Source organism: Neophocaena asiaeorientalis, unplaced genomic scaffold (assembly GCF_003031525.2).
Source record: "Neophocaena asiaeorientalis asiaeorientalis breed wild unplaced genomic scaffold, Neophocaena_asiaeorientalis_V1.1 scaffold152, whole genome shotgun sequence".
Lineage (NCBI taxonomy): Eukaryota > Metazoa > Chordata > Mammalia > Artiodactyla > Phocoenidae > Neophocaena > Neophocaena asiaeorientalis.
In genome coordinates this window covers 369,526-391,763 of record NW_020185338.1, presented here as the reverse complement: position 1 = coordinate 391,763, position 22,238 = coordinate 369,526, and the positions used below count along the sequence as shown (strand labels likewise).

Here is a 22,238-nt window from a genome sequence, read left to right as displayed (position 1 = left end):
CAAGGGGAGATTGCACCTTATGCCGAGACCAACCAGCATAGATGGCCATGACTCATACCCAGGGCTGCCATGGACAGTTGCCCAGCTTGTGCACTGCTCAAAACTTCCGGGTAGGATTAAATCCGGCTGACGTTCTGCTCGTCAGGTTGTGCAGTTTTGTGCAGGGCTGCAGCCACCTCTTTGCTCCCTTGCCAAACGCTGTAATGGGGCACTGGGAGCATTGGAAGTGGCCCCCTGCTTGGACCCCTGGCCATGGCTGCTAGGTCCTCCCCTGTTCCTTTCCCATTGGCCTCTAGTCAAAGGTACATAGGGCAAAGGCTTGCTGTGCCCCAACTCTGAACAGAAGGCCCTGCAGCAAGTCCTGCCCCCAGGGGCCCATGGCTGATGGGGGAGACTGAGGGCTAAGGAGGGATAATGTACACTGAGAGGCTTCAGGGCTGGTGGGGGTGTGCGGGATTTACAGAGGACAGGCTGGTAAATAGACAGGGAAGGGACTCCAGGGCCAGCCAGTGAAGCAGGGGCTAAGATGCCCACCCTGGACCAACAGTAAGAGCCAGGGACAGAGAAAGGGAACTGCTTTCAGCATATTTGCAGATCATCATCCTCTCCCAGATCCCTGAGCTCTAACTCGCCCCCACTGCCCTCCACTCCCCACCCCAGACCTTCCAGACCTCTGTGTCATCTTTGGCGGCGGGGCTGCTATTCCTCCCTCAGGGCCTGCCTGTGGGGTACCACTCAGCCTCTGCACAGCCAGCGGCAGGGCCCAGGAGGACCTCAGTTACTCGTATCCTCACTTGGCCGTTAGAGAAGTCAAGTCTCAGCGACTTGAAGGCTTTGGTCTCCAGGCTTGTGGGGGATGGAACCAGGAGCCCCTGCCCGGTCGGTACCGTCCGGCTTTGGGCTTTGCCTGGAACGGGAACAGGAGTTTGCCCCGCTCCGAGCTCCAGTCATTTTATGGCTGGGCAGCAAGTCAGCTCCAAGAGCACAGGAGATCTGCTGCCTGGCGCTGGCCTGTTTGTTCTCACTTCTCCTGGCAACTCTCCTGCTCGAGCCAGAGCTTCTGGAAGCCCTAGTCCAGCAGCACCCTTCCTTCTGGAGGGGGTAGAGCCATTCTCCCATTTCACAGGTGACCCAGCTGCACTGCAGCAGCATCTTGAAGTAAGTGGTACCAGAGCTGGGCCTGGAACCACGGGGTCCCCTGGACTCCAGAGAAATTGCCACTCTCCCCACTTCGACCCCTGGGAACGGGGCAAGTAGTTTTCATCTATCACAGAAAATTGGGCCTGATGATAGCAGCAAACAGTCCTTTTTCCTCCTCAGCCACAAACTGTCCAGGTGGTGGCTCCCTTGGCAACCATGGTGTTGCCGTGCAGCGGTGGGTCCCATGAGCCAGAAGGCACCTGTGACCTTCCAGGTTGGGAAGGAGCTGAGGGGGCATGGGAGGGACACCTGGAAGAATGGGCCTGGCCTCACCTGTCCGGCCCGCAGGTGACCCCCCCGTCCTGCTCCAGGTGTGAACCACTCCCCAGCCTCTGATCACATTGGCTTTCTATCCTCAGGCTCTGCACTCCTGGCCTTTTCTGTCAGGGACCCAGCTTGGTGACCTAGGGCCCCTTTTAGGAAGTGGGATCAGAATCCATTAGCATCTGTCTTCCAGCCCATTCAGGGTGATCCGTTTTAGAGGAGGTTGGCTCGACAGTGTCACATAAGGCTCTGGAGTGAGGCCACTTCCTGGGCCCAGACTTCCCCCAGCCAGATGTGACGGCCTTTTCTGAGAGGCCCGAGACCCGATCTCTTCTGCCAACACCAGCCCTTCCTGTGTCCCTCTGGGCACACTGTCCTTCCCGGGCAGTTCTCATCCATCCGGGAATGTGTCCATTCCATAAACGCACAGGCCTTGCTGAGTACAGGGTTTTTTCTTAGATAAAAATCAATGAACATCTCTCCCACCCTCACCCAACCAAATCTTCAATCATAAAAGAGGATGAGCGGGTTGTTTAGAATCTCTGCCCCTCAGGAAGGAGTTTTAGCTAGGTCCTGTGGCCAAAACCACCAGCCAGTTCCCTGTCGCCCTGCTCACCGTGAGGCTTCCTCTCGATTTCTAAATCCGTTTCCCCTTGTTTCTACAGATATGAGCACATAAATATTTGTCAATGGTTGAATACATAATGTCCTAGCTAAAGAGTAACTCTGACCCAGCCCTTCAAATGAGGGTCATACCTGGAGATTTATGTATAATTCCTGTTGTCAACCAAACTGTGTTTGAACAGAGATCTCAGGTTAACAAGGGCGTCTGCCAACAAGGAAGACGGTTTGCGTTTCTTGAGTAATCTGTACCTTTCACAATTTTAATAACTGTTGGCAAGGCATATTTTCATTCGCGTTTTTGTGTGACCATCTTTTCCTCATCAAAGCCCAGGGTCAGCTTAGGTGAACAGATGCTCATCCTTCACTTGTTAGTAAAGACAAATCAGACCCTAAAGAAGGCACATGCCAATAGCCGTTCTCTGCTTAAAATGAACGTGACGTAGAACGTCTCACTTGTCGATTTCACTCACCTCAGTCCCTAGGAATGTGTGGTAATTAAGCCAGGCTTGGCTAAACTTTACTTTTGGACCAACTATGAAGAAAATGTCTGCAGAGGGACTTAATAGTGCCAGTAAGATTGCACAGGGGACTTTGGTCTAGATAAGGATAATAACTGGTTAAAGACCCCTCATACATTAATTATAACAATAGATACTGCCAAATGCAAAGAAGAGTTGACTGTTCATTAAAGCAGGCTGGAAATATCCCTACTGAATCATTTATGCAGCTCCAGTCGAGTGCTTACTATTTCGCAAACTTGGACAGTATTCACTTTTTTCATTCTTTTTTTTTTTTTAATTTTTATTTATTTATTTGGTTGCGTTGGGTCTTAGTTGCGACAGGCAGGCTACTTAGTTGTGGCGGGCGGGCTCCTTAGTTGTGGCTCACTGGCTTCTTAGTTGCGGCATGTGAACTCTTAGTTGCAGGATGCATGTGGGATCTAGTTCCCAGACCAGGGATTGAACCTGGGCCCCCTGCGTTGGGAGCGCAGAGTCTTAACCACTGTGCCACCAGGGAAGTCCCATTTTTTCCATTCTTAACATAAAATTTGAAAGACCCTGTTCACAGATGAAAAGACAGCTATAGTTGGGAGAAAATATTTGCAAATCACACATCTGACAAAGGCTTTGTAACTATAACATAAAGAACTCTCAGGGCTTCCCTGGTGGCGCAGTGGTTGAGAATCTGCCTGCTCATGCAGGGGACACGGGTTCAAGCCCTCGTCTGGGAGGATCCCGCATGCCGTGGAGCAACTAGGCCCTAGAGCCACAACTACTGAGCCTCCGCGTCTGGAGCCTGTGCTCCGCAACAAGAGAGGCCGCGATAGTGAGAGGCCCGCGCACCGCGATGAAGAGTGGCCCCCGCTTGCCACAACTAGAGGAAGCCCTCGCACAGAAACGAAGACCCAACACAGCAAAAATAAGTTAATTAATTAATAAACTCCTACCCCCAACATTGTCTTAAAAAAAAAGAAATCTCAAAATTAAAAGCAAGCAACCCAAATAAAAATGAGCAAAGGATCTGAATAGACATTTTTCCAAAGTATATATACAAATAGCCAATAAGCACATGAAAATATACTTGACATCACTAATCCTTAGGGAAATGGAAATCAAAACCACAAGGAGATACCACTTCACACCCACTAGGATGACTCGAATCAATAAGACAGACAAAGTACTGGCAAAGGTGTGGAGAAAGTGGAACCTCATCCATTGCTAGTGGGAATGTAAAATGGTGCAGTTGCTTTGGAAAACAGTCCCTCAGTTTCTTAAACATGTAGAGTTACTGTAGGACCCAGCAATTCCACTTCTAGGAATATATCCAAGAGAAATGAAAACATATGTCCATATAAAAATTTGTACACAAATGTTCAATGCAGTATTTTTTGTAGTAGCCAAAGAGTGGAAACAACCCAGATATCCATCAGTGATGAATGGATAAACAAAATGTGGTGTATCCGTCTAACAGAATAGTATTCATCCATAAAGAGGAATGAATTGCTGACCCCTGCTGCAACACGGACATGGACGAACATGGATGAACATTTAGCATGATGCTAAATGAAAGAAGCCAGACCCACAGGGCCACATACTGTATGATTCTATGTATACGAAAAGTCCAGAACAGGCAAATCCATAGAGACAGAAAGTATATTAGTGGCTTCCAGAAGCTAGGAGGAGGGAGGGATGGAAAGTGACTGCTAATGGGTACAGGGTTTGTTTTGGGGGCTCGTGAAAATGTTCTAAAATTGATCGTGATGATGGTTGCACAGCTCTGTGAATGTACTCAGATCATCGTGCACTTTATATTGGTGAATTGTATGGTGTGTGAATGATATCTTAATTAAACGGTTTTTAAAAATTCAACATTAAAAGAAACTGTCCAATTAGAAAATAGGAAAAGACATGAATAGACACTTGAGCAAAGAGGATGTACACACGGAAGGACATTCAACATCTTCTTGAAATGCAAATTAAAACCACAGTGAGATATCACACTACACCTAGTGGAATGGCCACAATAAAAAATAGTGACAACACCCAGCTGGCGAGGATGGGAAGAAATTGAATCACTCCTTCATCGCCGGTGGGTCGTAAAATGGTACAGCCGCTCGGGAGAGCAGTTTGGCCCTTCCTTTGAAAATGAAGGGTAGACTTACCATGGGACCCAGCAGTTGCACTCTTGGGCATATACCCCAGAGAAAGGAAAATATATTTTCACGCAGAAGCATGTACATAAATGTTCCACGGCAGCTTTGGGCATAATAACTAAAAACCGGAAATTCCCAGATGTCCTTCAGTGGGTGAATGACCGAGGAAGCTATGGTACATCCAGACCCTAGGTTACTACTCAGCACTAAAAAGGAACGGGATGTCGATTCACTCAGTAACTTGGATGACCCTCGAGGAAGTTACGCAGAGTGGGAAAAGCCCATCCCAAAGAATATGTACTGCGTGACTCCATTTACGACATTCAATAATGTCATCACAGAGATGGAGCAATTTGCTAAAAGCGCCATGCCTGGTGCGGGAGGTACCATGGAGAACAAAAGATACACACACCGTTCCTGCCTTGGCAGTTCATTTGTATTATTGAGTGATAAAATGGAATTTCTTAAAACAAAAAATCTTCTAACGGCTTTCGGTTCTTCATGGATAGCTGACGTTGAGATTGTAAATGCTAGAAGCCAGGCTGGCGTGTGTAGACCCGGAGTCTCCACCTTGTCCCGATTCAGCCTTGATGGCGAGTGGTGAGGTGAAAAGTCCTTTTCTCTAGGCAGGGACAGAGCCCTGACAACAACAGGTGTTGTCACCTGTTGTCACCTTGGGACATAGCAGGTGGGTCTGGTCATTCTCTCTCCTCACTCTTTGAAAGCGGGATGGTTTAGACAGGGTCTGGCGTATTCCCACCGCGGTTTCTGCTGAGGAGGCTGGAAGCTGTATACAGTGGAGGAGTTGCTGCTCAAGGATGCAAAAGTGAGCAGAGGGGAGCCGGCATCTTTGTTGGGAGGACGCAGCCGGCAGTCGCTGACACGGGGAGCTTGTCAGCTGTGCCCACAGTGCTGGGAGGGGCACCGAAGCAGCATGAGTGAGAGGACTCTGGAAACCCATCGGCTTTTGAGAACAATTTACGGAGAGATTTAGCAAATCCAAGAAAAATTTAGAGAATTTACGTATATGCTCATTATAAATGCTCATATATGCTCATTATAAAAATCCCAGAAAAACGTAATACAGGAAGTGAAATTCAGTCCACTCTATGTGTGCATTTTCTTTTTTTTAGTAATGGCTTTATTGACGTGTTTTTATTCCATGTATTCAGTATCATACAACTCACCCACTTAAAGTGTACGATTCAGTGGCTTTTGGTACATTCAGTTGTCTAGCCCTCACCAACGTCAATCTGAGAACATTTTCAACACCTCAGAAAAGAAGCCCCGTGTTGCAGTGAGAACGTACTTAATGCCACAGAACTGCACACTTAAAAATGGTTTAAATGCTAAACTTCATGTTTTTCATAGTTTAGCACAATAAAAAAAAAAAGAAACTCCATCCCCTGTCCCCTGTCCCCTTTCCCCTCCAGCCCTAAGCAACCACGGATGTACTTTCTATCTCTGGACATTTGGTTCACTCTTGATTCTGACACCAGGAGGCCTGGTTAGCCCAGCTGTCCTTCTCAGAGTCTTCCCTACATACCAGGTGCAGGGCTGGGCACAGTGTAGGTGATGGGCAAAGTGAGACCCGTTCCTGTTCTCAGTCTCACCGTCTGAGAAGCCTCGGCACACATCCCAGTGTGACCACATATACCCAGCCAAGAATGTGCGATTAGGACAGCACCTCCTGCGTGTGGCTTTCCTGTGGGAGAGGGCAGGGTACCAGCAAGGCTTTGAGGCAGAAAGTGGACCTGGAGCTGATCCCTCAAGGCAGGGAAGCGGGAAGCTGGATCCTCCGTGCACGAGGAGACAGCACGAGCAAAGGCCCGGAGGCCAGCAATCCCAAGTTGAGGTTGGCAGGGTTGGCTCCTGCTGGAGACCAGGGAGAATCTGTTCAAGGCACTCTCCTGGCTTCTGGTGACAGCCAGCAATCCTTGGCTCGTAGCTGTATTCCAATGTCTGCCTCCATTCACATGGTCTTTTTTTTTTTTTTTTTTTTTTTTTAATTAATTAATTTATTATTTATTTTTGGCTGTGTTGGGTGTTTGTTGCTGCACACAGGCTTTCTCTAGTTGCGGCGAGCAGGGGCTACTCTTCATTGCAGTGCACGGGCTTCTCATTGTGGTGGCTTCTCTTGTTGGGGAGCACGGCCTCTAGGCTTCAGTAGCTGTGACTTGCGGGCTTAGTTGCTCCGCGGCATGTGGGATCTTCCCGGACCAGGGCTGGAACCCATGTCCCCTGCATTGGCAGGTGGATTCTTAGCCACTGTGCCACTAGGGGAGTCCTACCTGTCTTCTTATAAAGACACCAATCATTGGATTTAGGGCCCACCCCATGCATTCTGACCCTGTGTTAACTTGATTCCACCCGACAAGACCCTCTTTCCAAATAAGGTCACATTTATAGGTACCTGGGGTTAGGATTGAAACGTATCTTTTTGTGAGACACAATTCAACCCACAACATGTGGATACTTTACTATCCTTGTTATACAGCTGAAGAAACCAAGGCGCAGGGAGGATAAGCAGTAATGTGCTGGAGACACGTTCACACTCAGGCTGTTTGGCCTGGGCGCCTGCATACAACCACCAGGCCAGTGCAGGACACAGGGCGGTCCTGGAAGCTGAGCTCTGCCACCACCCGCCGGAACAAAGGATTGTCTAACACTTACCGGTTTGCATTCACCTCTGCTCCAGGACAGTGTGAGCCTGCCTGTCGGGACTCCCTCAAGTCCCAGGTGTCCCGTTGGGCCCCTGCAGGGAGGACCCTGATCTACGCAGTGGGAGGTCTGAGACTCTAACCAGATGCCCCTGGGGGCCTCTACTCCTCTGGGGTCTCCCTCCGAGACACACTTTTAGCAGACATTTATTATCTCCCAAACCGCGTGCCACACACTGTGCTGGGCACTGAGGGAGACTCAAATGTGGGCGAAGCCTTGGCCCTGGCATACAGGAGCTCCCCCGGGTGTGTCCTTGGTGTGCAGGGATGCTATTCCCACGAGCAGGACGGGAAGGTGCGAGCAGGGGGCTGGGGCAGGAGAGACCTGGTTACAAAGAAACAGACATGAGCCTTCTTGTGTTCTGACAAATCTACAGTGTTTACTGTAGAAGTGTGATGGGGTCACTAGAAGTTTGCTTGGCCCCAGCTACAAAAATGAATGAGCCCTGGTCCCTGCACCCGAGGAGCGGACCAGAGTGGGGTAAACTAAGTCTAAAGGAGCTGCAGGCTTTATAGAAAGTGCCAGGGCCACAGCAGAGGGAGGGACTGACTATCTTAAGGGTTTAATCTGTGTCTGCAGAGGTCAGACCATGTCTCAATGATGAAGAAAACCTGCTAATTGTTGAGCAGGCCCGGCATAGGAGGCTAGGCTGTTTGCGTGCGTCATCACTAATCCCCCCTTGAAGGATTCTTGAGAAAGGTCCTTACATTCGCAGTTTGCAGTTGGAGCGTTCTCTTTACCTCTCCCAACTACGGGAGATCTTTTGGCCAATTTGTGCTGCTTCCTGTGGAGAGAGTGGGCGATGCACTAATGTGCCACTAGGTGGCGCCATGGGCTGCCTCATGGCCGTTAACTCATAGAGGGTGGTAATTCCACGCACTGGTGTTGCACAGACTTGTCCTTTATGGGCATCTTCCCGGTACCTCCGAGTACTGTAATCTATCTAATATTTTTCTTTAAACTCCCTTTAAAATTTTTATATCTATCCTAATGGGATACCATGGTCTCTTTGCCATAAATGATGAATGTAATCTTTTAAAAAATCATGTTAACTGTGTAGAACAGTGCAATAGTATTAGAAGGAAGGAATGTATTCAAACAAAGCTATTAGAACAAAACGTGTTGGTTCACGTGTCCCCTGTGACCATCTCGCAGATCACCAATGCAGCGGAAAGCTGTCCTAGGCTTTGAAAATAGGACAGCAGGCTGCTGTCACCTAGGTGCACGAGTGTTTAGGGTTGGAGGGGCTCCTTCCCTTTGCAGGTGGAGGATCTGAGGTGCTGAGAGGGGAAGGGGTGTACCCAGCGTCACACTGCTGATCCCGGGGTTGGAGCTAGGCCTGGAACCCGGGTCCTGCCTTCCCCCTCTGCCCCATGGACGCTAGAAGAACCTCAGGAAATAGGAACTGAAGTGTGATGCATACATATTTCCTGGCCCCTCTGAGGCCCAAGAAAGTACACTGTGGGGTCCCACGCGCAGGGAGCATCACCTGTTGGGCATATGGAACCCTGGGACGAGAGTCAGGAGGTGAGCGATGGACGGCTGCTGAGATCCCTGGTGCACAGCTCACTCAGGTGGTCTGGGCCCCTTGCCCTAGGGCTCTGCAGCAGTGCGCGGTGTGGTGCCACGCTTTCCTCTGGGCAGTGCACCCCAGCTTCGGGCGCTGACTGCCATACCCTGGCGCCCTGCCCCTCCGAGCAGCCATATCCACCCTGGGGTGGGCTCTTTGGCAAATGCTTTGATCCCTCTTCCTTGTCAAAGCTGAAAAGTATTGGGGTCACCCTCACTCTTGGATTACATGTGTAGCCAAATCAAGTGGGGTTCTAACAGGCCCTGAGGTTCTTGGGTAAAAGGCCAGTGGCCCCAGTCCAGCACCCCTGGACCAGTGAACCTCCTGGAGGCCACAGCAGAATAGGGAACCTGTCCTCCTGCTGGCCCCTCACAGCCCTCAGAATTGTCAAGTGGAGATGACCTTGAAAGTCTAATTCAAGACTTTTTTCTGACCACGCTGTGCAGCTTGCAGGATCTTAGTTCCCAGACTTAGTTCCCTGTATTGAACCTGTTTCCTCAGCGGTGAAAGCACCGAGTCCTAACCACCGGACCGCCAGGGAGTTCCCTCAAGACATTTTTAAATTCTGCTTTTACAATCTAGAGTCTTCTGTGTTATTTTGCTCAAAATGAGGAATGTGTGTTAGTTAAGGTAACACCGTCTGCTGTAATAGAAAGGCCCCTGAAATCTCAGCGGATTAACACCACAGAAGTTCATTTCTCACCTCCCCGTGGTCCAATGGGCAGCTGATGTACATGCGGCCGTGGCAGGCCGGGTGCCGCAGCAGGTGCTGTGACCTACAGTGAGCACAGAGCAGACACGCCCTCCCCAGGGACCTTCCTCCCCTTTGACAGGGACACTCATCCAAGGCCTCTGTCATCTCTCCTCAGTATTGTACCTGGAAGGCTCGGTTCTTGTGTTTGAGGACATCTTCAGACTGATCGCATTCTACTGTGTCAGTAGGTGAGTAGCCCAGGCCCCCAGGAGGGCATCTGATGGCAATAGATGTCCATGCAACCTTGGGTGGGGACAGGGTTGTCACAGAGAAGCCCCAAGAGGGAAGTGTGCCGCCCACAGGATGCAGAGAGAGGGGACAGTCCCCTGGCTTCACCCTGGTAACTGTGAAGGGGGGTGCTGGCTCTGCTGCTTGCTTGGACCGGCCAGTAAAGTCCCCTCCCTCAGCACCACCTGCCCCCTGCGCTCACTGCCCGTCATAGCAGCTTCCTGTATTCCGGCTTCCAGGACAGCTTGGAGTCCTGCGTGGACCTGACCCGCCCCGTTGGAGGAGTTATAGAAGGAACTTCCTGTGGGAACAGCGGGAAGGGCTGACACCCTCCCTCCGTGGAAGAGGGCTTGTCATTGCGAAGCAGCTGCTGGGTGGAGAGGGTGTCGGGTAACCACCCTCAGAGCTGCTCTATTTATTCAGAACTGCTGGCAGGTCAACACGAATTGAAAAATACATTTTGGTGCCAAAAACCAATGGCTTAAGCTACAGGGACTTAAGCAGAGCTGGGCAAGATGTCTTGGGGTCCAGGGCCCCAGGCTCACCTCCCCCTGCTTCAAAGAGACCATTCATGTTGCCTCTGGTGAAAGCCACACTCAACCCAGAGCACCACCACCCCCATCTACCAGGACCCTCCTGGACCCCGTGGGCAGAACAGGTGACGCTGATAATAAGCTGCTGCTTACTGAGGGCTCTCCAGGTACCCAGCATGGCGCTACAGTTCTATATCCACTCTCTTTTTAAATCTTGCAAACAATTCCACCCGGGAAGTGCTCTTCTTAGCCCCATTTTACAGATGAGGAAGCCGAGACTGAGAGAACTTGCTCAAGGTCGCGTAGCTGGTAAATGGCAGCGTGGGGATTCAAAGTAGATAGAGCTCCAAGGTCCATGATCTTTCCTACAGCCGCCCCACTGTGTGCGCTCCACGATGATTCCCGTGACCTGCCGTGTCCTTCTAGGCCCACGAAGCAAAGCATCTGCGGCTCCCTGACCCTTTGCGAGTTACGACACGTCAAGCTCTCAGAGTCAGGCCCTCTCCTATTCTGAGAAGTTCTGCCTCAGTACAAGGCATTAGTCTAGTGTTTGGCCCATGCTGGGTGCTTCGAGTGAGCGAGTGAATGAATGAATGATGACATAATTGCAGAGCCCAGAATTTGAGCTAATCTTAATCTCTCAACTACCTCTTCGGTAAAATGGGAACGATAATACCCATGCCATAGAGGCTGGAGGAAGAAGTAAGATAAAGGGACAATCTGCATTTATAACAAGCCTCTCTGCAAACCAGGGTTTGGCAACTGCTTCTTAGAAAATGATAGTAACAGCTTAGCTGGGGGTCTCCTAGGGGCACACTTGGAAAGGAGGATCCATGTGCAGGGGGCGCTAAAGGACCTGCCCCCAAGGAGGAAGCGACAAGGGAGTGGGGAGCAGGACAGAGACCGGAGAGAAACCCAGCAAGGGTCCATTGCAGGGGCCGTCCCAGCCTCAGCCAGATCCCTCCAGCAGCTCTGGAGCATAAAGCAGACCTCGGGGTCCACTATAAAGCCACGGGGCTGGGCTTCTGTACCCCCAAGCCAGCACACCCAGGCATTCGTGGCTCTCTGTAGGGCCACTGGGGCAGGCAGTGAGGCTCCAGTGTGTCAGGACAAGCCTCTGAGGGTCACGGGTGCTGGCACTCGGGAGCAAACCCCTCCAAGGCTGGACTGTGGGTGCACAGAGCTGGTGAAAGGCATCCGAGGGGTCCGGGTGGGACTGTGGCAGTGACTGCTACAACCAGCTCTGTGGACCGGGCGTCTGTGCACGCTGCCCACAGAGCTCTTTCTAACCCTGCACGGTACTGCCGGGGAGGTGTTTAAAAAGGTGGATTCCTGACCCACACTCAGACTCAACGCTGAGAACCCCTGGGCATGGATCTGAGAATCCACATCTTAGCAGCTCCCCCAGGAGCTGATCCAGAATTAACTAATACAAAAGTATTAATGCCTGTCCATAGGGTTGCTGTGTTACAGTAGTAGTAATGATAATAACATGATGTGATATAAGGACCAAACTGGGTAACACCCAGCCCGATACTTGGCACATAGTAGATGCTCAACGAACACCCCCATCCTGTGTATGCATTTCCTTGGATCAGAAGAGGTGGCCCCTGGATAAAGTGCTGAACTGGATGCTGGAGGTGGGGTGGCAGACGTGCATGAAATCCTTGAGCAGTACTGGCTTATGGAGAATGAGGGGGTCCGTGGTGCGGCCTTGAAGAATGTGTAGAGTCTAAGTAGACGTAGGTGGAAGGGACGAGGGGGGCGTTCCCTCTCTGCAGAGCTCAGAGGTGGCAATGAGCAGGGGACATCCACTGTAGGAAGATGACATTTTGGGAGGCAGCGAGGAGGCCTCGAGTGCAAGGGAAGGCTCTGTGGTGGGCAGGAGCGGGGAGCAGGCTGGGGCAGGCCCTGGACACCAGGATCCCGGGCTGGGCTGTGGTCGGCAGCCACCACTGCAGCCTCTTGAGCAGTACGCAGAGGAGGTGGGGAGGGGGTGTCAGAGGTGGCCCTGGTGGTCGGGGGTGGCTGCCGGATGAGCCGAGCGATTCTGCTGGCCATTTCAATACATGGCAGTGGCCCAGGAGCCTTTGGAAGCCCCAGTGGCAGGCCAGGCCGCCAACCAGGTAGACAGGCAACACCGGGATGAATTCTGCCACCCTTCAAACTGAGAGATCGAGGTAGTGGTGACCGGGCAGGGCCTGAGGTGGAGATGCGGCACTGAGGGCCCGTCCGGTCTGGGTCCAGGCCCGGCCTGGCTGGAAGGGCTGACAGGAGGCCCACAGATGGCCTCAGATGCTCAGAATCACACAACTATGACAATGAAGCAAAGATCGACGGGCCACGCCCACCCCATTGACAATGGAGAAGCCAAAGGCCACAACCCAGGAACTCAAAAAAGGACCCAGAATCTTCTCCCACCTTCCCCCATCCTGCTATTCCATAAGCAGAGTGTTTTTCCCCCGTGAAAACACTTCCCATGAAGGGGTGGGGGCACCCCGTGGAGCAGCACAGCCTGTATTGATGGGCAGAGGTGGTCTGGGAAGCTCCCCGGCGACCCACATCCCAGGCGGCCTCTGCCCTGCTCTCCCCCAATCCAGTTCCCCAAGTTTAGACGGGTCCATTCGACAAACACTCTTTGAGCCTCTGTGGTGTGTGCTAAGGGCTCTGGGGGCATCAGAGACATGCAAAGCTGCCCGGCCCTTCCAGGAACTTCCAGGGCTCTCACGTAGTTCAAAGGGAGGAGACGGAGGGTGCGGTATAGACAGTAAGGCCATGAAGACCCCCGGGGACAGGCGGACATCACGCAAGCCTGTCAGTGGGCCTGGACGGATGGGATTTCAATGACTCGAATCAGGGTTTGGGGAAAAGGTTGACAGAGCTGGGGATACGGCTGAAGATGGGGGTCGGGGTCAGACTGTGACGGGCCTTGAATGCCAGGCTGAGACGTAGAATTGGGACCAGCCATCCTGGGGCCCCTGCAGGGCCACACTCCCCTTCCTGCCCCACGGAACAGCCCTGGGCTTGAAGTTAGGAGGCCTGGGGCTCAGCACACTCTGCCCTCCACCCACCGTGTGTCCAGGCCTGGACATCTTCCTTTCCCTCTCTGGGCCTCAGTTTCCCCATCTGTACAATAAAGGGGGAGGGTGTCTAGATCCCTTCTGGGAGATCTCTGGAGAGATCGCTGAAAAGATCCCCATTCAGACCAAAGGCAGCAGATAGAGCTGGCTGTGTCGTCAGGGGTGTCTGTCTGGCTGTGTGCTCGCCAGCGGGTACCTGGCTGTAGGTTCACCAGGGGAGTCTGGCTGTGCACCCGCTGCAGGTCTCAGCGCGGAGCAGCGGGGGTCAGAGGACTGGAAGGGGTGGGTCACTCGCCTTACCCAGAATAGCACTTTTAGAAGGGCTGCCTGGACTTCCAGGGCCAAGAAAACTGGGATAAAGCCTCTCCCCCGACCCTCTCCATGCCCAAGGAGGGTCTTAGCATCTCTGGGGCCAGTGCAGGCACAGGACCCGGATCTGACTGGTTGCTCCCTCAGCCTCAGGACTTCTCCCCTCGGCCCCAGGGAAGTTTCCAGTCTGTGTGGCGATCCCAGCCGCCAGCGGGGTTGCCGGAGTTCTTCCTTTATGGGCTGAGGATTTGGGGGCGGTGGGGGGCCGAGAATGGACGCACAGGCCCCTCCCCGGACTTGACCTCCGACCCGTCGTATCTCCACAGAGATTTACTGCCCTTCAAGCTGAGGCTGCCCCAGGCCATCCTTGAGGCCAGCAGCTTCACAGACCTCAAGACCATCTCCAACCTGGGCCTGGGTAAGTCCCCTCTGGGGTCAGGGGAGGTGGCTGGGCCTTAGGAAATGGAGCCCCTGGATTGTCCCCCGCTGACCGCCTGTGCAGATGGACGGCCCCTCAGGCTGACCCCGAGCTGGATCCTGAGTCCCAGCTCCCACGGGACCACCTGCACCCCCGCCCCAGGTGCTGAGCCCCTGTAGCAGGGAGATTCTCCCTCTTTTCGGAGTGGCGCCCTTAACAGCGGTCAGGAGATCTGATGCACAGCCTTGCTGGGTCTGAGGGAGCTGGGTCTGGTCAGGACCCACACAGGCTGACCTGGTGGCAGGGCATGGCCCGGGAGAAGCTGGACCAAACGCCAGGGGACTTCTCAGCGATGACCAGGAACCTGGGTGCCAGCAGCTGCCACAGCCCTGGGCCCCAGCCCCACCCTCGTCAGAAGGAAAAGCAGCATGAATATGGTCATGAGCTAGAGTGTGCCCCCCACTCCCTTGCCTGCCCCTGCCCAGCCACCTGATTCAGCACACCCACCCTGCCCCCTTACCCTTCTGACCTTTCGAGGGCTGACGAGGGGAGAGTAAAAGACAAGAGCGTTTCTGATCCCAGCCCTTCCACGTAATAGTAAGAAGAGCTCACGTTTACTGGGCCCTTTCCATGTGATGGGCTTCACTGAGCCAGTGCCAACCTCTGACACGGCCTCTCCATGCTAACCCTCAGGGAGCCCAAGCTCACCAAGTCTGGAGCTGCCAGGAAGACAAGCCAGCCGCCTCTGCGGGCCCCCAATCCTAGGCAGAGGTCAGGTCTCGTTGTGAACAAAGCAGTTAATAAGTCCTTATCAAGACTAAACCACACAGGGAATATCGTCAATATTTTATAGTAACTTTAAATGGAGTATCATCTATTAAAATTTTGAATTACTATATTGTACATCTGAAACTAACGTAATATTGTAAGTCAAATATACCTCAATTTTCTCATTAAAAAGTCTAAACCATACCCAGGAACCTGCACCACACGTGGCTGAGCACAGCAGTCCATCTTCACCAGTGCTGGTTGAATGGAGGAGAGGGTGATGGAGAGGGCGGACCCAGGGTGTAGAGGAAGTTAGAGGCAGACCTGGGATCAGAGGCGATCCCCCCTGGGTCCCAAGCCAGCCACTGTCCACCACCCAGAGAGGCCTCTAGACAGCAATGCAAGAGATGCCACAGGCAGCTCGTGGTCAAAGGCCAGGAAGTAGGAGGAGTCCAGGCCCTCGGATGTCCGCATTTAATGAGCACTGACCTCTTAATCTACACTGATGCATCAGATCTTCAAACAACCCTCTGAAGCAGGTTCTGTTATTGTGATCCCCACTTTATGGCAGAAGAAACAGACACGGGGGGGTTGAGTGACATGTCTGGTGTCACAGGGTCCGTGGAGGGCTGGGCAGCTGGGCTCCAGCCCTCACCCACTAGCTTGTGCTGCCCCTTAACTCCTTATCCAGGCTCTCCTAGGTCTGGTTAACCCAGTTTAGAAACTTCAGGGCCAGTTTTCAGTTGATATTGGGGATAAACACTGGACTTGGGCCCCAGATGTTATAGTTGTTGGGCTCTTACCCTTCCAGAATCTTCATGTGGGACAGGTGAGAGTCTTGTAACTCATACAGTCCAAGTGACACCCCTCCTAAGGTCTAAAATGGCACAGGTGACGCTCTCATTGCCGCGCCCTTGGCGCTATCTTGTGCAATCCCTGCATCCCCATTTTAAAGATAGAAAGTCAGTTCTTAGCACAGCCGAGAAACTTGGCCAGGGTGCTCCAGGCAGGCAAGAGCAAAGCTGGGATGTGTGCCAGGGGCTTCTGACTCCCGGCTCAGCCCCTCCACTGCCCCTCAGCTGCACCTCATGACCTTCTCAGTTCTTTTGCAACGAGCAGTCAGCTGCCAGTTTTGAGGCCAAGTTGGGAGGGCAAGTGAGATGCATGAGCTCCATCCGGAGAGGCTTACCTCTGAGAGGAGGGTCGGTTAGCAGCCTCACTGTGGGTAGGTTGAGGCAGGCGTCCCTAAGACCCACTGCCCCAGGGACCCGCAGTTTCCTCTCACCTGGGGTGCAGGGACGGGGCTGCCCCTAAGCCCTAGGAACGGCTGTATGAAAGACAAGCTGCTCCTCTGGGGAGAAGCACATTCCTTTCTGGAATAGACAAGCCCTTCTATCCTGGGTGAGCTTCACCTCCGACACGTTGAGGAAGTGAGAGGGGAGGTGCCCTCTGGGAAGCAGGTGGCAGTTCCGATTGTGTGTCAGCATTCACTTCCTTGGGAAGGGGATTTAAATGGAATCTGAGTACATTGTAGCTTAGGAATCAGGGTTCTTTTTTTTAATTTTTTGGCCACGCCACGTGGCACGTGGGATCTTAGTTCCCCGACCAGGGATCGAACCCGCGCCCCCTGCGTTGGAAGCACAGAGTCTTAACCACTGGATTTCCAGGGAAATCCCAAGAACCGGAGGGTTCTGATCAGGCCTGGTGTCCCCAAGGGCTGAAGGTCAGAAGCGAGGTTCACCAGAATAGGTTTTCCCTGCAGCTGAAGAACGGTTAACTTTTCAGTCCTTCCCCAGAATGGACGGAGACCCGGAGCCGAAAGGGCACGTCCTGTCGGAGGCCAGAGGCCCTGGCTCTGGGATGTGCAGACCTCCCTGACCTTCACCTGCGGTTGTGATGATAAATATGCAAAGAGCAGCACTTGCCAAGGGCCCAGACACACCAGGCATTGTGCCCAGCGCATCACACGTTGTTCTGGGCAAGGCACTCCTGTGGCAGAGAAGTGAAACCCACTCACGAGCTTAGATAAAAGGGGGCTTAGTGAAAGGCTGCCGGGAAATCTCCGTGATAGGAGCAGAAGGTCAGCCGGGCTTTGCAGGCAGCAGACGCTCATCTCTGCACACAGCTCAGCCTCCTCCCTAAACCCTGGTTCCCGCTCCGACCTGCCACCGGCCAGGCTCTGACTCCCGACCTGGTGATCTCATAGTTGGAATAGGTTTATGAGGCATATGTGTCTTCTATCACTAGCGTCGGCAGTGGTTCTTTTTCTGGCACTCTACTCACTTTTTACAAAATGAATAGAATGTCATGAATATCCAAATCATTGCACAAGCCCTGCTGTCCAGACAGCGATGATGTTGCTGAAACGGGGCTACTGACCTACAGGCTCAGCACCACGTGATCGCCCAGAATGTTTGCTCGTGAGCTGACGTAAGAAAGTCTGAGTTTGCCCTTGGAAAAGCCAACGTTCAAAAGGTCTATGTAGGTATAAGCTTGGGCCCACAGGACTAACATAGGGGGCAGCTCGGCCCTAAACTGCATGCAGTTGATTCTGAGTGCGAAAGGAATCTAGGGAAAGCAGTGATAGATAGGGGTTAGATTTGCAGAGGTCCTCAGACATATTTGTAGTATGTATATGTTTTAATATTTTTAAAATATGTTTAGAAAAAGCATATGTTCTATAGTGCTTCCAAGTTTGCCTGTAACTTGCTTTTTCCTTTACGTTATATAATGAGAATTTTCCTACTTATTAAAAATTTATTGAAAACTCCAGATTGAACGGCTGTCCAACAGCCCGTCTTTAGGATGCCACAACAAAATTCACCCACTGATCTCACCAGACTTTCTAGCTGTTTCCATGGCATCTGGAATACTTGACTGCATTTACTCGTCCCCTCTTTGTTCTGCCGGTAGCCCAGGGCTCCTCACGCGTGAAACCTTTGTCACCTTTGCCTTCAGGGTCTACAGCCCAGTACCTGGCCTGGCCCGGGACCCCTGAGGATTGTAGGCGTGGACGCCTGGCAGAAGGCATCCCCAGCTGAGACACAGGAAGCCACAGGGCCAGCAAAACATCTGCCTCAGTCCGAGGGCAGCACAGAGGCAGTGAGGGCACAGGCCCTTAGGGGAACTGCGACCACTGAGCTGAGCTTGCCCAGTGCCAGTGGGCACAGATGCCCACAGCCGGGCCAACCGCGAGCCTTGCATGCCAGTGTTCCGCTTCTCCCCTGGCCTTGGCATTGTGTAGGCTGCAGAGAATGTTACCCACTTCCTTGTTTTGTTTTTTTTTTGCGGTACGCGGGCCTCTCACTGTTGTGGCCTCTCCCGCTGTGGAGCACAGGGTCCGGACGCGCAGGCTCAGCGGCCATGGCTCACGGGCCCAGCCGCTCCGCGGCATGTGGGATCTTCCCAGACCGGGGCACAAACCCGCGTCCCCTGCAACAGCAGGCGGACTCTCAACCACTGCGCCACCAGGGAAGCCCTACTTCCTTGTTTTTAAGCATAAAGACCTATGCTGCCACTGAGTTCCCTAATAGGCCCTCAGACCCCAGGGTGCAGCTCCTCACCCCTCAGAGCGGCATTCGCTTTGGGGCCTCTGCCCTGCGAGGTACAACCACCAGGCCTATCTTAGGGGCAGGGGAGTGGTTCCTAATCACCCAGGCCCCGGGCCCATTTCCTTGAACCCCACTGTCTGTTCCACTCTTGTAGGAATACAAATCTGAGTGGTGGAAAATGTGTTCTTTTTTTCTGTGCATGATGGACCCCCCTGCTATCCTGAGGCGGGCAGTCCAGCTGGTGGTCCATCACTTATGGAGCTCTTTGCCCTCCTTTTTGCCTCCCTCTTCTCATTTTCTCACTTATTCTCTTCTTGTCTTTAGACCTCTTCCCATGGTTCAGGATGGAACCAGAGAAGTACAGTCCTAGGGTTGGTCTCTCCCGTCAGTGTGCACCAGGACTGCGGAGCCCAGGGGAGTGTAGGTGAGGCCTGAATGTGTCAGGAAGGCTCCACCAAACAGGTGACACTTGACCTGAGTGTTGGAGGATGAGTAGGAGTTTGCCAGGTGGAGAGGGTGGGAAAAGCATTCCAAGCAGGGGGAACCACATTAGCCAAGACCTGAAGGTGTGGCAGCCCGTGGCATGTTCGGGAAGAAGTGAGCAACAGAGAGAGTGGGTGGAGGTTCAGTAGGCGGCACTGGAAGGGTGTACAGGGCCAGATCCCACAGGCCTTGAATGCCAGGCTAAAGGTTGGGAAGCGATTCTGGACAAACGGCAATCAAGGGCAATCCTACGCCCAGCATAGAGCCACAAGGAGTAGAATGGATTGGGGGTGGGGTGGGGGCATGGAGGCAGCCTATGGCCACGATCTAGGTGAGTGGTAACGGGAGTGTCTGAGCATAGGTGGGCGGTTCTCTTGATCGTCTACCCCATAACTTGCACCTTCTCCCAAAGGAAGGGTCTTATAAGAACTTGGAGGTGAGCCTCGGGGGCCTCAGCTCACCTGTGGGGCTGCAGCCCAGTCACCTTAGACTGGCCGTCTGCTGCTCCTTGCTAAGAAACCTTCCAAGGAGACCATGCGAAGTACCCAGGAGAATGGACCAGTCATGGGGGGGTCATAGCTGCCCAAGAAAGTGAAGCACAGGGCCCGGGCAGCCCTCAGGAGCAACCCGCCTGGATCTAGGGAGAGCCTGGAGACGCACCCTCCCCCTCCGGGCTCTCCACGTCCTCAGGTGGTGGCTGGCATGGGCACAGAGCCTGGCCTGTCAGAAAGTCCCACAAAAATTTGTCATCTCTGATGCTGTGGAGACAGCCGGCCACGGCACTTCCAGGCTTGGGAGCCTCTGCCCAGGACAGGGCTGAACCATGAGTCCCGCCCTGCTCCCCTGTGGATGCGCACGGCTCTCTTTCAGTCAGTTTCTCGGCAGCCCCACTGTCCTGGGATTACACCTTGCTCACCTTCATTGGGTTTCTGACCCCTTTGGCCAGCAAGGTGGCAAACACCCACAGCCCCGAGAGTGCCCATCCCTTAGGGCGGGCACGCACACGCGCACACACATGCACGGCTGCCCTTGGCCGTCTTGCAACATCTCCTTTCTTTCAATGTCAAGAGCCTGTTGTGTTCTTACCACATTCCCCGTTCTGGGGTGCTCACCACCCCACTACTCACTCACGCCAGGAGAGCAACCAGGATGGGAAGTGTCGCAAGTTCCTATGAAGGGCGGCCCAGCACACGGCTTTATTTATTTATTTATTATTTTTTAACATCTTTATTGGAGTATAATTGCTTTACAATGGTGTGTTAGTTTCTGGTGTGTAACAAAGTGAGTCAGCTATACGTATACATATATACCCATATCCCCTCCCTCTTGCGTCTCCCTCCCTCCCACCCTCCCTATCCCACCCCTCCAGGTGGTCACAAAGCACCGAGCTGATCTCCCTGTGCTATGCGGCTGCTTCCCACTAGCTATCTGTTTCACGTTTGGTAGTGTCTATATGTCCATGACACTCTCAGCTTTAGAGCTAGTGTGACCTAGTTCAAATTCCAGCTCCTTCACTCACCGCCCCGGTGACCGTTCATCTCCCTGGCTTTCTCATCTTCATCTGCCTATGGGGACAACATGAGGACTTACACCAGAGGCCTGTGGTCAGGGATCGGTGAGATGGTCCCTGTAGAGCAAGGAATCCCCAACAGCCAGAACGCAGTGCACGTTTGCTCCTCGTATTGTCTTTGATGCTGTTTTTGGTGGTTTTCTTACTGATGACTCCCCCCCAGAGGTAAAGAGCCCTGGGTGAGAGGCTGGAGGCCTGGCTCAATCACTAACAATGAATTTGCACTATCGATCTCTGAAATGAACACGTGGAATGAGACCTGGGTTCCAAACTCCTCCAAAAGGAGCTGCTTGAGGGAGCTTGCAGTGACCTGCCAGCCAAGTGACCTTGTTCTCAAAATGTGCTCCTGTGGCCTTTTGGGAGCATCCCGAGCTTTTGTCAGATTCTCCATAGAGCCTGGTACCGAGAGGTCAAGAACTCCTCTGAGCTAGTCAAGCCCCAGCGCCCTTTCAGCTTGGATGTCCCATGCCCGTTACCCAGAACAAGCCTGGCGCTGACCATCTGTGCAGGCCTGCTTTGGTGGCCCCAGCTAAGGGCTGAGTCAAGAGCAAGGCATGTGCTGGGACTTGACTCAGCAGTGCAGGAGCTCCAGCTCTCTGAGCTGGGGGCACAGGGCAGCTTCCTGTTTTAACACTGAGATTGGCCAGAGGCAGAGTCATTTTGCAGAGGACAGGCATTCCCCCACTTGGGTGGTCAGGTCTGAGCTCACTGGCTACAATCCATAGTTCATTCTTCCTGCTGTGACAACTGCAGTGGCCCAAACAGGCCCAAAGCAACTTCTCTGTCAGGACCCCATCCTAGGGATGACTAGATGAAGGCCTAGAAAGGTCCGGTGACCTGCCCCAGAGCACCCAGCCGGTCAGCATCGGGAGCTCCGGGGTTCTGTCCCCTCCATCCCCGTACGTACCTGCACCCCGGGGCATGGGTGCCCCCCCCCCACCGTGGGGTCTCACACGCCAGGGGACAGGACTGAAGCTGAGCCTGTCGCCAGCACCGTCCAGGCCCCAGCCCGACACCGCAGGGGAGGATGGCGTGGGGCTTCCCCTCTCAAAGCAGGAAGTAGTGGGAGAGGTTTAAAACAGTCCAAGAGGGGAAACCACCCCTCTGAGCGGTGAAGCAAGCACTGCGTGGCCTTCCCTCGCCCTGCCCCCTGTGCAGCCCACAGACACCGCCCGGGCCAGGCTGGGGCCCGGCTTCAGGACTGACCGCCTCTCCCTCCCTCATCTCCACAGGCTTCTGGGACTCCTCGCTGAACCCCCGGCCAGGAGGTGGGAGCCCAGTGGGAGCGCCCCCCGCCTCCATTCTCAGGTCATCCGCCCATTTCGAAAACTGCTCGTGTGAAATCGAGCTGTCCATAGGAAATGGCCACCTGTGGTTTGTGAATCCAGTCTTCATCGAGGACTGCGGCAGCTCCCTGCCGGCTGACCAGCCGCCCCCGGGAAGCTGCCCCTTGCCGTCGCCTCCCGCCTCCGAGGCTACCTCCCCCACCTCCAGGTGGGCCCCCCGCCGCCC

The 22,238-nt window shown here is 53.4% G+C and overlaps 1 protein-coding gene across 1 annotated transcript in view; it reads left to right on the top strand.

The window, feature by feature from the left end:
- The window catches only part of LOC112393870 (ras and Rab interactor 3-like), a 60,105-nt gene extending 37,891 nt beyond the window's left edge, over positions 1–22,214 (top strand). Inside the window, exons 4-7 of the mRNA XM_024736275.1 lie at positions 9,902–9,974; positions 14,263–14,354; positions 18,998–19,097; positions 21,959–22,214. Of these exons, the coding sequence (XP_024592043.1) occupies positions 9,902–9,974; positions 14,263–14,354; positions 18,998–19,097; positions 21,959–22,067 (374 nt within the window). The 3' untranslated portion in view covers positions 22,068–22,214. The remainder of the gene's footprint in view (positions 1–9,901; positions 9,975–14,262; positions 14,355–18,997; positions 19,098–21,958) is intronic.
- The last annotated feature ends 24 nt before the right edge of the window (positions 22,215–22,238 follow it).